Source organism: Equus quagga, chromosome 7, assembly GCF_021613505.1.
Source record: "Equus quagga isolate Etosha38 chromosome 7, UCLA_HA_Equagga_1.0, whole genome shotgun sequence".
NCBI lineage: Eukaryota > Metazoa > Chordata > Mammalia > Perissodactyla > Equidae > Equus > Equus quagga.
In genome coordinates this window covers 10,066,668-10,078,914 of record NC_060273.1, presented here as the reverse complement: position 1 = coordinate 10,078,914, position 12,247 = coordinate 10,066,668, and the positions used below count along the sequence as shown (strand labels likewise).

Here is a 12,247-nt window from a genome sequence, read left to right as displayed (position 1 = left end):
AGGCTCTTAGAATGCTCAACTCTACTGCTCCTGGGGTAGGGGAAGCCACTGGAGGTGGAGAAAGGAAGCTGAAGCCTGGACACTTAGAAGGTACTCAACAAATATGCGCTCCATGAGTTGGGACCATTCATCTGTCTGTGACTCAATGTCCTCTCCAGACTCTCCAAGCTAAAAGTCCCCCTGAAACTGAGTGCCAGAAAAAAGTCTGCCTCCTCTCAAGAACCCATGTTTCCTCTTATTAGATATCTAACCATTTCCACTAGGATGCTCTGAGCTATACGGTCCCTTGTAGAATGCACCTCAGTCTGGGGTTCCAGAGTTACATCTGTCACTCTTTAAGCATTACACTGTACAGCTGAACCCACTCAGCAGACCATCATTCCATTCAGCACCCATGGAGCTCCCGCTGTATGCTGGAGCCATGTTAGGCAGCGAGTACACAATTAAAAGGATACGGTCCACAATTCCCTCCAAGCCTGGCGTTCTGCTACAAGTCGCCTCGGAAGCAAGGAATTCCAAGCACAGATGGGACCGGCTCGCTCCCTTCTTCCGCAGTCACTAAGGGGTGGGAGGGCCCCTTCAAACAGCTGCCCTTGCTCCCACTCTGCTCCCTCCTGCTGGCTCCCTCCTAGCCTCCTCTCATTCCTTCTCTCAAACACGACTAGGAACTGGCTCTTCTCTTCTGTCAAGTTCACCCTTTTGTTTCCACAACGAGCTCAGCCTTCCAGAACACAGCAGAAGGATCACGGGTTTGGGCTCCGGGTGATTTGAACCCAGCCCTGCTTCTTACCAGCTGAGAAATCTCGGGCAAGTTACTCAACTTCTTCAAACTCCATCTGTGAACAGCAGCCTCCTCAAGGAACTCTGCTGACGATTACATGAGTTCATCTACGCAAATGCCTTTAGCCAAGTGCCTGAAAATAAAAGTCTGCACCTGACAGCTAGCTGCCAGCATGACCATGGCCGTTACATAATTCCTGTTTTTCTATTAGTGTTTCTTCCCTGCCAGATTAACCTACACCTGCCAGCATTCTCCTTTCCTTCTTGCTTTCAAAAGTTAACCATCATAGTGTGCAAGAGCAGTCTTTCTACGTCCAGTCCCTGGTCCCTGACCTACAGTGCTGACTTCGGGCTCTGAGCGGTCCACGAGGCCAGATCCCAGGTCCCGGAGCACGGAGGTGTAGAGGGCAGTGTGTGCGTGCGGGTGGGTGAGGTGGTTTTAATGCTTTGAGAGACACCTTGAGAAAGAATGCTCAGGAACTCCTTTCTCATTGGGATGAGTCACAAAGGAGTAATTCAACTGTTGGGGTACTTCAAATAGTTATATTCTTTCAAATGAAATGTTTCTTCTTCCTTTGACCTTCTGAAACAGAAAGAGAAGAGCATCAACTTTTCCCCCACATTCTTTTATTACTCCACTCCCACACGTGTTTACAGCTCTTTCTTGGTAAAGCCAACCCATTGATAAAATCACAGAGGAGCATCACAAAGACTATTGGAAAGGCTTGATTAATGCCAACATGAAGGGTTCAGCAGAAGTCTTGGTGTAATGAAATGCTAATGCTATTCACAGATGAAAGATCACTGACAGAAGCTCACTTGGCAACCAAAAGAAGAAGGAAAATCAATCTGGGGTAGTGAATGCCATTGGAGGACCGTCCCAGCTTCAATCCCACATCTCTCTCAGCTCACGACTACAGCCATCAACTCCACTGCTCCCGGAGTAAGGGAATCACAGAAGGATGAGACAGGAGGCTTAAGGCTGGAAGAGAAATCTTTACACCCCGACCACCACTCCCTCTGATGGGCCAGGTCAACACTTAACTCTCTCGCAGCTAACAAGAGCAATGAGACAAGTGGACCCGACAATCACTCCACATCACACAATCTTCCCGGCACACACGGCTGGGGTCAGCGCAGTGAGATGGTGAGACTCTCTCACAGCCAAAGCGGGTGGTGACACAGCCACAACATGGCCTCCAAGATGCCATCTGGCTTGCCAACCTCTCCAGCCACAGTGCCACCTCTCTCCCCTCATCCGCTCTGTTCCAGACCCATGGGTCTCCTTTCTGGTCCTCCAAACTGCCAACTCTCCCCTGTGCAGGCCCTTTGTTCTTGCTCTTCCCTATGCAGAAAGGAGGTGCCCAATAGTCACCAAATGAACCAACCAACCAAGCACCCAGCCCACAAATGAACTACGGTGCTTTGCTCGGTGGGTTAAGAAGCCGGTCGCTGCCTTCACGAGTCCCTCTGAGCTGGAGCTACTGAGAGCATGTCAGGCTTCCAGCTGGAGGAGCCTACATTGAGGTGGCTGCCCCGGGCCCCTTGCTCAGCATGCTCAAGGGAGTCCAGGCAGACGAGCCCCAGTTTCTCACCTGCGCAGGTCTGATGCAGTCCTTACAACCCAATGCCTCGCCCTGGTTCCCCTGAAGGAACAGAAGCTTCACCCACTTCCACTCTACTAAGAACCCTTTTATCCACCTGGCTCATCAGCCTTCATTTATTCAACAAACCGGAGACATCCCAGTCCTCAGAGAACTTAAAAATACTTGCGTTCAAGGGTTATTCAGCATTTACTGTTTGCCAATAAGCGGTAGCTGACGATACAGAGGTGAAAAGGACAGTCTCTGCCTTCCAGGGACTCGGGAGTCCCAGGGGAGACACACACACAGGTTGTCACAATTCTGAGGGTAAGAGGCCTGTTCGCTCTGTTCCCCTCTCCACCCAGGCTTTCTGGGAATGGACTGACAGCCCAGCACCCTGGCACTGCCATCAGCCAACTCTGATCTCATGACGCACAACCCCCCATGAGGCTCCAAGGATGGACACAGTTGTGGGGAGAGGCCCTTTGGGGACAGTCTCCCCAGTCCCTTCCATCCTGGATTTTAACCCTTCACTCACCAGCCTGTGTTGCCAAGACCCTGGCTTGCCTTCTCTTGAGCTCTCTGGAGTCAGAATTCAAGTTGTTTCTAAAGTCACCTCCCTTCTTTAGAGTTCAGTTAGAAACAGATGGAACAGACCACAGGGTTGTCAGCCTGAGCCAGGAATGAGCTCAGGGGTCCTCCTCAAAGGCCGTGCCTCTGAAACCCCCCTCTAGATCGGGCATGTCTCCATGGCAATGGTGGGTGTTTCTCTGACTCCAAAAGTAAAACTTACTCACTGTGGAAGATTTAGAACGTACTGAAAGTATAGTTGCATACTTATATGTATTTATGTATATAAACATCTGTGGCTTGTAATAAATACTACCACCATGTGACCACAACATATACACACACCCACGTATACTTTATATATTAGTTACCTAATCGAAAAATTAGCCTCCCAGCTTTACCATTGAGTATGGTGATAATTAACGGTTTCTGATAAAAAAGACTTTGTCCAAGAAGTACCTTTATTCTTAACTTATCAGGAATACCTTTATCAGATATCAATGATGAATGTCATCAAACTAACTTTTTTGTACCTATCAAGATCAATTTCTGGTTTTTCTCCTTTGATCTACTAATGAGCTGACTTGATGAATATCCTAACAATAAGCCATCCTTGAAAACCTAAATAAACCTACTTTTAGGCGGATTGTTCCTTTAACATGTGGCTGAAGTTGATTAGGTAATATTATACATGTATGCACAAAGGAGACTAGTCTACGGTTTGTTCTTTAGGCTCCCTTTGCCAGGTGTTTGTATCAGAGTAACGCACACTTGAACCAAGATAGGAAGATAGAGATGCAGGTGCAGATCTAGACGGAATGTCTGAAGGAGAGACAAACAGCAAAGGGCTTTCTGTGCATATGTTGAAGGGCTTCCTGGAAATCAGCCTGAGACCATCCAGGCTTACAAGCATCTAGGGAAGCAGCTCTTTAATTAGTTCTACAAGCTGCTCCTGCACGTTTCTGGGTGTCCTTCAGGCAGTCGGCCTCATCTTCAATTAATGTGGATAATAAACATTACCCTAGAAAACAGTCCATCTCATTCGTATTTTCACATTTACCAGCACAAAGTTGTACATGATAGTCTCTCCTGTTTTCAATCTGCTCCAAATCCAAGGGTACATTTGCTTTCTCATTTTTAAGATTACGTATTTATGTGTTCTCTCTTATTTCCTTGCCATCGATGCCCAAAGTCCTAATTAAATGATATTTTTCAAGAACCAGCTCTTACTTTTCTTTATCAAGTGCAATGGTTTTCCCACTTTGTGTTTTGTTTGTTTGGGAGGGCAGAGCGTGTTTCATCGGCTGTTTTATTAACCTCTGTTTTAATAGGCTGGGCATGTTTCTGGAAAGTTCCGGAGTAGCCAACATCAGTAATAAACGCACAGACTCTGCCAGCCTTACCTCGATGAGCTTTCTTTCATAGGAGCTTGCTAGTTCCTCAGCGACTTCTCCCGGCTTCTGCTCAGTGACGGTAACTTCTCCATCAACATTCCAAAGATTCGGTACAACTTTAAGAAAAGAAAGACACTCCATAAATATTTTAACAGTAGTCAAAACTTATTCTCCCGGTAAAAAAAATATTTCTTCTTCTCCAAACAGCTTCTCTAGAGAGAAAGCTCTTTTAAAAGAATCACAATTACTAATTACTTCAACACTGCAACATTTTCACCCAAGTACAATAAAGTGAATGGTACGCTGTATTTAGAAATGGAAGAACTGCCATAGAGACAGACGCACATGAGTCTGGGGAATAATCTCGTCACTACTTTCTGTTCCAGGGGAAAACAGACAACACAGTGGCAAGACATAGAGCCTACACTCGCATCTTTTATATGTGTCAAACTTCTTTTTCTCCTACAAAAAATTTTCCAGTGAGGTAGTGCCTGCCTACAGCCCAATGTGAAATGGCAGTGGGGCTCAGATTACAGGTAGAACCAGTAAGAATTGGCTTTTATAAACCATACTTAGACTGAAAGCAAGGCAGCCTCTGGAAAAACTCTAAAACCAATGCACAACAATGCAATGACATCTTAAAGAGCAATTGGCTCCAGGGTCAGCACAAGACTCGGCACAGCAGACATCAATAGGCACTGTTTCTACTTTTAGGTATATATCCATATATGCTCGCTTTGTAGAGAAGAGTAAATAAACAAAAACTGTTAATGAGCCAGAAAATTCCAAGAAAAGTAGAACGAGAGCAAGAAGGAACTCCTGCACCAGTGGTTAAGAATCCATATACGTATTAAGAATATGAATTAGCCCCACGTCTGAAACAAGCATCAAATATGCAGATTCTGTTTCCTGTGTGTTTTGGAAGACACTTCAATCAACTGTGATGAGATGGTAATGAGGCTAAACAAGGAATGTGAGAGACAGGGGACAGGGTAAAAGGGAGTGACACTGAGGGAGAAAGTCAAAGTGGGGAAAGAATGAGCAAAACTGGGAGTCTCTGAGGGGCCAGCCTCATGGCGTAGGGGTTAAGTTCAGTACACTCTGCTTCAGTGGCCCGGGCTCAGGGGTTTGGATCCCAGGCGTGGACTTACACCACTCATCAGCCACACTGTGGAGGCAACCCACATATAAAGTACAGGAAGACTGGCATGGATGTTAGCTCAGGGCTAATCTTCCTCAGCAACAAAAAAAAAAAAGAGAGAGAGAGAGTCACTGAGCCTGAATGGACCCCATGGCTCCATCTTCAGCCCGTCGCTACACCTCCTTCAGGCCACAACTGCTTAGAGCCTGCAAAGGCAGCAAGGCCCCTGAGTGACAATACAGAACTTGCTGGAATGAAACTCTAAATCGTTTCCATCCCAGTGGTGACTACAGTTCCAGCCACTACGATAGGGAGTGGTCCAATAACAATCTGTAACTTGAAATAGGGAATAGAAAAAATTTAAAGTACTTCCAGCTAAAGTTGACAGACTGAACACATTAATTTACAGTCACATCTTCTCAGAATCCGATTAAAATAACAATTTAAAGAAATTCTTTCTAAAGGCGTCACCCTTAAGGAAAAAGAGAAAATAAGACGACAAAATTTTCAAAGCTGAGAAGCAGGTAGATAAGTGGGAAGTAACTTGACAGACCTGAGAAAATTCCCTTCTTAGTGGCAAGTGGGCAACGCCCAAATACATGAAAATGGAACAACTCACCAAAGGCTGAAAAATCGCTAGTTTAGAGGCACTTCTGGAAGTGGAAGTGAACATGGGGCTAAAAGTCACAAGAAGGGTCAAAGTGGGTTTTAAGAAGCAATTAGCAGAAGACTAGGAGTTTATTCTCTGGAAAAGGTAAAACAGCAGGTCTGGACTGAGTTGAAGGTGGGGGCATCTTACTGAAAATGGAGAGGGAGAGAAATAACGCATGCTGAACTTTTGAGGTTCCTCCATTCTTCTTCCCTCCCCTCCCTGCCCATTCCCAGAACAGGAGGCAGCCAACAGAGGCCTCTGAGCAAGGGAACAGAAAGCATCTTCCTGGGAGTCTAACCAGCTGGAGAGAAAAGACCTGAAGAGACCGACCTGGGGGCTCTCCAGTGAAATGGCATAGCCAGGTCACCCCATCAAGAAACAATCATAGGATTTTTAACCAGCTTTTTAGTACCCCACTCCTACATCTGAGTAGATAGCCAGAAATCACCTTACACTTGTGACAAGCTCCTAAAATGAAAGATAGAAACCAGAATAAACAGACAGAAAAACAACTCAGGAAACAGACACAACTTAGGGAAAAGAATACTTCAAAAGCAAACCATCGGTAATATTCCCAGAGAGAGAGGAGATGGTGTCATTGAGAAACAAGAATTGGAAGATAGTTAAAAGGAAGAAACAAGAACGCAGAGAGCAAAAGAGCACTTTTGGAAAGTAAAACTATAACAGCAGAAATGGACCACTAGATATAAAGAATAGAAGGTAAGAAAATTTCCAGAAAATAGAGCCAAAGGATAACAAAATGGAAAACAGAAATAATATGGACAGTTACCAAATGAGAAGAGCTCAGGAAAGGAAAAAAAGGATAATACAGAGGGGAAGAAATCAAAGATATAATTCAAGAAATGTCCCAGAATCAACAGACATGAGTATTAAGATAGAAGAGCTCAGTGAACACCGGGCACAATGGATGGGACGAAAGTCATGCTCACGTACCTCACAGTGAAATGTTAGAACATGGGGGACAAAGAGAAGAAGGTACAAACTTCCACAGTGGAAGCAGAACTTTGATAAAGGATAGAAAATTAGTAACGGCATAGGATTTCTAAACAGTAACACCGTAAGCTAGAAAACAATGAAGTGATACCATCAACATCCTGAGGGGAATTATTTCCAACCTAGAATTATATAGCAAACCAAACCATGTGAGAAGTAGGTAAAGACGTTTTCAGACATGCAACCTCTCAGAAGTTTTACCTCCCATCAAAGAAAGAAATCTAGGAAGAGGAAAACAGAGATTCCAGGAAACAGGGGATCCAACACAAAAGTAAGTAAGAAAATTACTCATAATAACCAAAATGTGAAAGAAACCCACGTGACCATCACAGATGAACGAATAAACAAAATGTGGTGTGTCCATACAATGGGATATTATTCAGCCATGAAAAGGAATGAAGTATTGAGACACACTCCAACATGGATGAACCTTGAAAACATCATGCTAAGTGAAACAAGCCAGATACAAAAGGCCCCATATTGCCTGATTCCCTGAAATGTCCAGAATACATACCGGCTTTCAGCTGGTAGGAGGTAGAAGGTAGGAGGAAGGAGGGGTGGGGAGTGAATGCAAATGGGTACAAGGTTTCTTTTTGGCGGCAATAAAAATGTCCTGTAATTAGATAGCAGTGATGGTTGCACAACTTTGTGAATGTGCCAAAACCACGGAATTGTGCACTATAATAGGGTGAATTGTACGGTATATGAATTATGTCTCAGTAAAGGAGGAGGAAGAGGGGAAGGAGTGACCTGGAAGGTGGAGGCCCCCCCAGCAGGCAGGCTTCTTCTCGTACAGCAGCTCAGAGGACTCCAGGAGAGACTGTCTCAGGATGACACCGACAGCTAAAGCGTTTGAGCCTATTGACGAGATTTACATCACTGAGGGAGCATCTGGAGTTGAATTAGAATAAGTATACAGAAGACCAACACATTTTTTTAAAAAAAGATAAGTATTAACTCAAAAGAAATAAAAAAGTTGTGCAAAAATAATGATCATGTACTTCGAGGTTCAACTGCAGACAGCATTTTCAGAGTCATAATAACGTAATCTTGAACCACCGACCAAACCAAACTGACAATATGCTGTGCTAGATTATATGACAGATGGAGGGGTGTGTGTTTGCGCTTCATGGGGGTTGAGGGATCAAAGACAGCTGCTCTTCATCTTCCACGGTGAGAAATCAATAAATAACACCTACAACTGAGAAACCAACAAGTGGCAATAGACACATGTTACGCAGAGGTACCAAGGTAACTATGAAAAGAGTCGGTTAAAAAGTCTGAAGCACGTGCTTGTGGGGAGTAGGCAATGGGGGAGAGTGGTGGCTAGAATCATCAGGTCTTTTATTTATAATAAGGTTATCTGCAAAATTTTCATTTAAAAAAAAAACATTTGATTTTAAAAAACGAAACAGAACTTGAGAGGAGGCTGCACTTAGAAACGAGACTTCGATAAGATAGTAGCCCCCATTAGAGCAGGGCAGGCGCCCCATCATGACGTAGGATGTAGCTGGTTGGTGAAGCCGGGTGCGGGTACACATCTCAGGTGTAACAGACAGGTAACCCACGTTCGCACTCTGTGCTTTCCCACACGACCTTCTGGTCTCTGCCTGACGTAAGCTGCTTCCCTCCACAGAGAGATCCCGCTGATCGGGAAGACATCCAACCTGCTTGATGTCTGCACATCCCATTAGAAATCAAGGGCTGGCCTTCTGTCCTCAGGCACCAGGCCCTCTGTAGGTATACTTAAGAGGAATCAGCAATCTTCTGCGCCGGGGGAAGCAGATGCATAAATAAGCTTTTCAACCTTCAAGACTGGGGAGACAGACCTTGGACAGTCATTTATTTACAGAAAGTCTCTTAGAAACTAGCCAGTCAACCTTCCCCTGGAACTATCTGACCTCCTGCTGCCCTGGTTCAGCTCCTGCAGCTTTAACAAGCATGCCAGAAACTTCGATCTCATGTATTAAATAATATAATAAACAACTAATCACAACTATATCATACTTACCTCGTTAGCAGGCAGCATCTAAGATGGCCCGCAGTGATCCCTCCCTCCGGGTACTCACATTCTTATATAATGGCCACCCCTTGAGTGTGGGCTAGACTTACTGACTCACCTCTAACGAACAGAGTATGGCATTCTGTCACTTCCGCGATTATGTTATAAAAACACTGGCTTCTGTCTTGGGTGCCCTCTCTCACTCACTCTGAGGAAATCCAGCTGCCATCTTGTAAGCGGCCTTATGGAGAGACCCAGGAGACAAGGAAATGATATATCCAATCAACAGGCAGTAAGGACCTGGGGTCTGCCACCAGCCACGTGAGTGGACGCGGATCCTCCCGTAGTCAAGCCTTGAGAGGACAGCTGCAGCCGCATAAGAGACCCGAGCCAGAGCAATGGCTAAGCCACGCCTGGATTCCTATCCTACACAAACTGAAGGAAGTAAATGCTTACTATTTTAAGCTGCTGAGTTTGGAGGTAATTTGTTACACAGCAATAGACAACCAATACAGCACCTTCAATCATTCAACAGGTACTTGTGCAGAGACTACTCTGAGTAAGACTCTGAGTTAGACCCTGGAGTTATGGGGATAGTGATATGGCTCCACCTGGATGACATTTATAATAAGGGAAACTAAGACATGAATTTGGCCACTATATCTCTATAGCTCAGGGATTAATATTAGAAAAGTGAAGGGAGCCATTTAATTGATCAGACTCTTTCCTCCTCTCTACTGGCAAGGTGAATATGTGGCAAGGCACAGGAAGTCAGTCATCCCATTAGATTAAGTTTATACAAGCACATATGATTTGTTCATTTTCAAGTCAAGAAGATTTCACCTGCCTTGGGAGCAAGAGAACATTTGGGTTTTCAAGGAAGGCAGCACAATAAAAGCCTGAGTAACATCAAGTCAATTGAGAGCCAAAAATAACAAGTTACACCCCGACTCCATACTCTCTGCACATGCCCCAATGAACAAATCAACTTGGAGATGATCAATTGTGATGGAATTCTGAAAGTCAAATATAAATAAATACTAACACTCACGATTGATCAAACCAAAAGTTTGTTTTAAGGTACATATTTCCTGAGACTGATCTATTAGTTTTGGCATGGAAATAAAGACCTCTTTTTTTTTCTTTTTTTGGAGGAAGATTGGCCCTGAGCTAACATCTGCTGCCAATCCTTCTCTCTTTGCCGAGGAAGACTGGCCCTGAGCTAACATCGTGCCCATCTTCCTCTATTTTATATGTGGGATGCCTGCCACAGCATGGTTTGGTAAGCACCTGGGATCCCAACCAGCGAACCCCAGGTCACCAAAGTGGAATATGTGAGCTTAACTGCTGCGCCACTGGGCTGGCCCCTAAAGACAATTTAATAGCCCAGGAAAAAAGCATACTTCTCCATTGTTGTCAATAGCTCACTCTGAATTCAAGAACACAAGGCTTGAAAACATTGGTTAGCACTGCAATCTTAAACCTAAAATTTCATTATTAACCATTTCAATCCACATTCTGAGTTGCTTTGACCGTGTTCAGAACTTTACCTTCTGCCCTGCTCAAGGACTGCAAGAAGAGGGCAGCTGCTGGTACCCAACAAGACAGAAAGAAACGTTCATCTACATGGTTAGATAAGTCTCTTCTCCAAAATTAAAATAAGCTGCACTGAAAAGCCAAAACATAAAGACAGGTCCAAAAGCACAAAAGAAGGAAGAGCTGTATTTAATGTGCTAACAAAATTTGAGAGCTGCATCCGTATACATGGGGTTCTCATAAAAATAAAATAATAATTTTGCTTCATCTTATGTAGCACTTTGCAGTTTACAAAGCATCTTCAAGCACATCATCTCACGGGAGCCCCCATCCAGAGCTCAGTCCAGCCACGTTAAGTTCATGCTGAAGGCGATGTCTACATCCTTTGTCTAGCACAGGATGCCCCCTTAACCCATTCACCCTAGTTTATACCTGCATTATTCGTAGCAAAACCCACTCTGTTTACTTGCAGCAATTTTCCTTGTATTCTCACAATGGCATAACTACAGAAATTCAAATTCAACTCCAAATGGAAAAATTTGGCAAAAACAATAAGCCTTCTCTTTTTAAATCCAAATAGACACTGAAACGTGTTTGGTAGAAGCATGAAGATATTTGCTTTCAATCAGAATGATCTTTCATGTTCCAGGAAATCTGTGGGTTAGTCAGCGCCATTAGCAGGTCATTTAAACTCAGAGAACACGACAGTTTTCCACCTCCTTGCAGCCTGCCATTCCTTTCGGAGGTGTCTGTGATAAATCATCTAAAACAAGCAGACAATATGCAGGTCTCGCCAGCAGGCACCAGAGAACACATGGGGTTCTGCCTAAATTATTTTAAGCAAAACTTCAAATACCTTGGAGAGCAGCATGGCAAACAGTATGATAAGGTTACTGTGTTGCTTTGAATTTGAACAAGCTTAGCATGACCCCAGATGCAAACAATGTGAGATGCTGGCGGCGGAAGAGGATAAAGAACCATTTTAAATTCAGAGATGACTCCCTTGAACATTCTAATGGGCAAAAGGAGGTGTGCCAGGTCCTGGAACAGCAGGCCAGGTTTGGTGTGATGGGAAATCTGGGACACTTTAAGGTTCTGAAGGAGAAAGGTTCCTCCTGGGCTAGGTGACAAAGATCCCTGCAAGACAGCAGGTACTGACAGTTGTTCCAGCAAAGGAAGTGGTCTTTGTAATAACAGCATCCACTGTTTGCCAAGTGCTCGCTGTGGCAAGGGGAGAGCATGGGGAACAGGACACTGAGAGCTCTGCAATCAGAAAGATACCAGGTGCCAAAGTCTAGCCCCACCACTCACCAGTGAGTGACCCCGGGGCAAGTGTTTCATTTATTCATTCAACAACTAGCTACTGAAGATTCATTACATACCAGGCTAGAGATACAAGGACGTATTAAGGGGAAAAAAGGTGAATGCCAATATGAAGCTTACACTCAAGCAGGGGGATGGAGAAAATAAAGAAGTGACTATTTAATATGTTAGGCTGTGGGAAGTGCTAAGGGAGGGTTAGAGCATGAGAAAATGATGGTAGAAGAGTCCTAATTAAACACAGTGGGAGGAAGG

General features: G+C 44.4%; 1 protein-coding gene across 7 annotated transcripts in view; it reads right to left on the bottom strand.

Moving 5' to 3' along the window:
* Nucleotides 1-12,247, bottom strand: part of SNX29 (sorting nexin 29) — a 505,847-nt gene that overhangs the window by 252,063 nt on the left and 241,537 nt on the right. For all 7 annotated transcript variants that reach the window (XM_046665870.1, XM_046665874.1, XM_046665871.1 and 4 more), the window contains one exon: nt 4,337-4,443. In XM_046665870.1, coding sequence (XP_046521826.1) covers nt 4,337-4,443 — 107 coding nt within the window. The remainder of the gene's footprint in view (nt 1-4,336; nt 4,444-12,247) is intronic.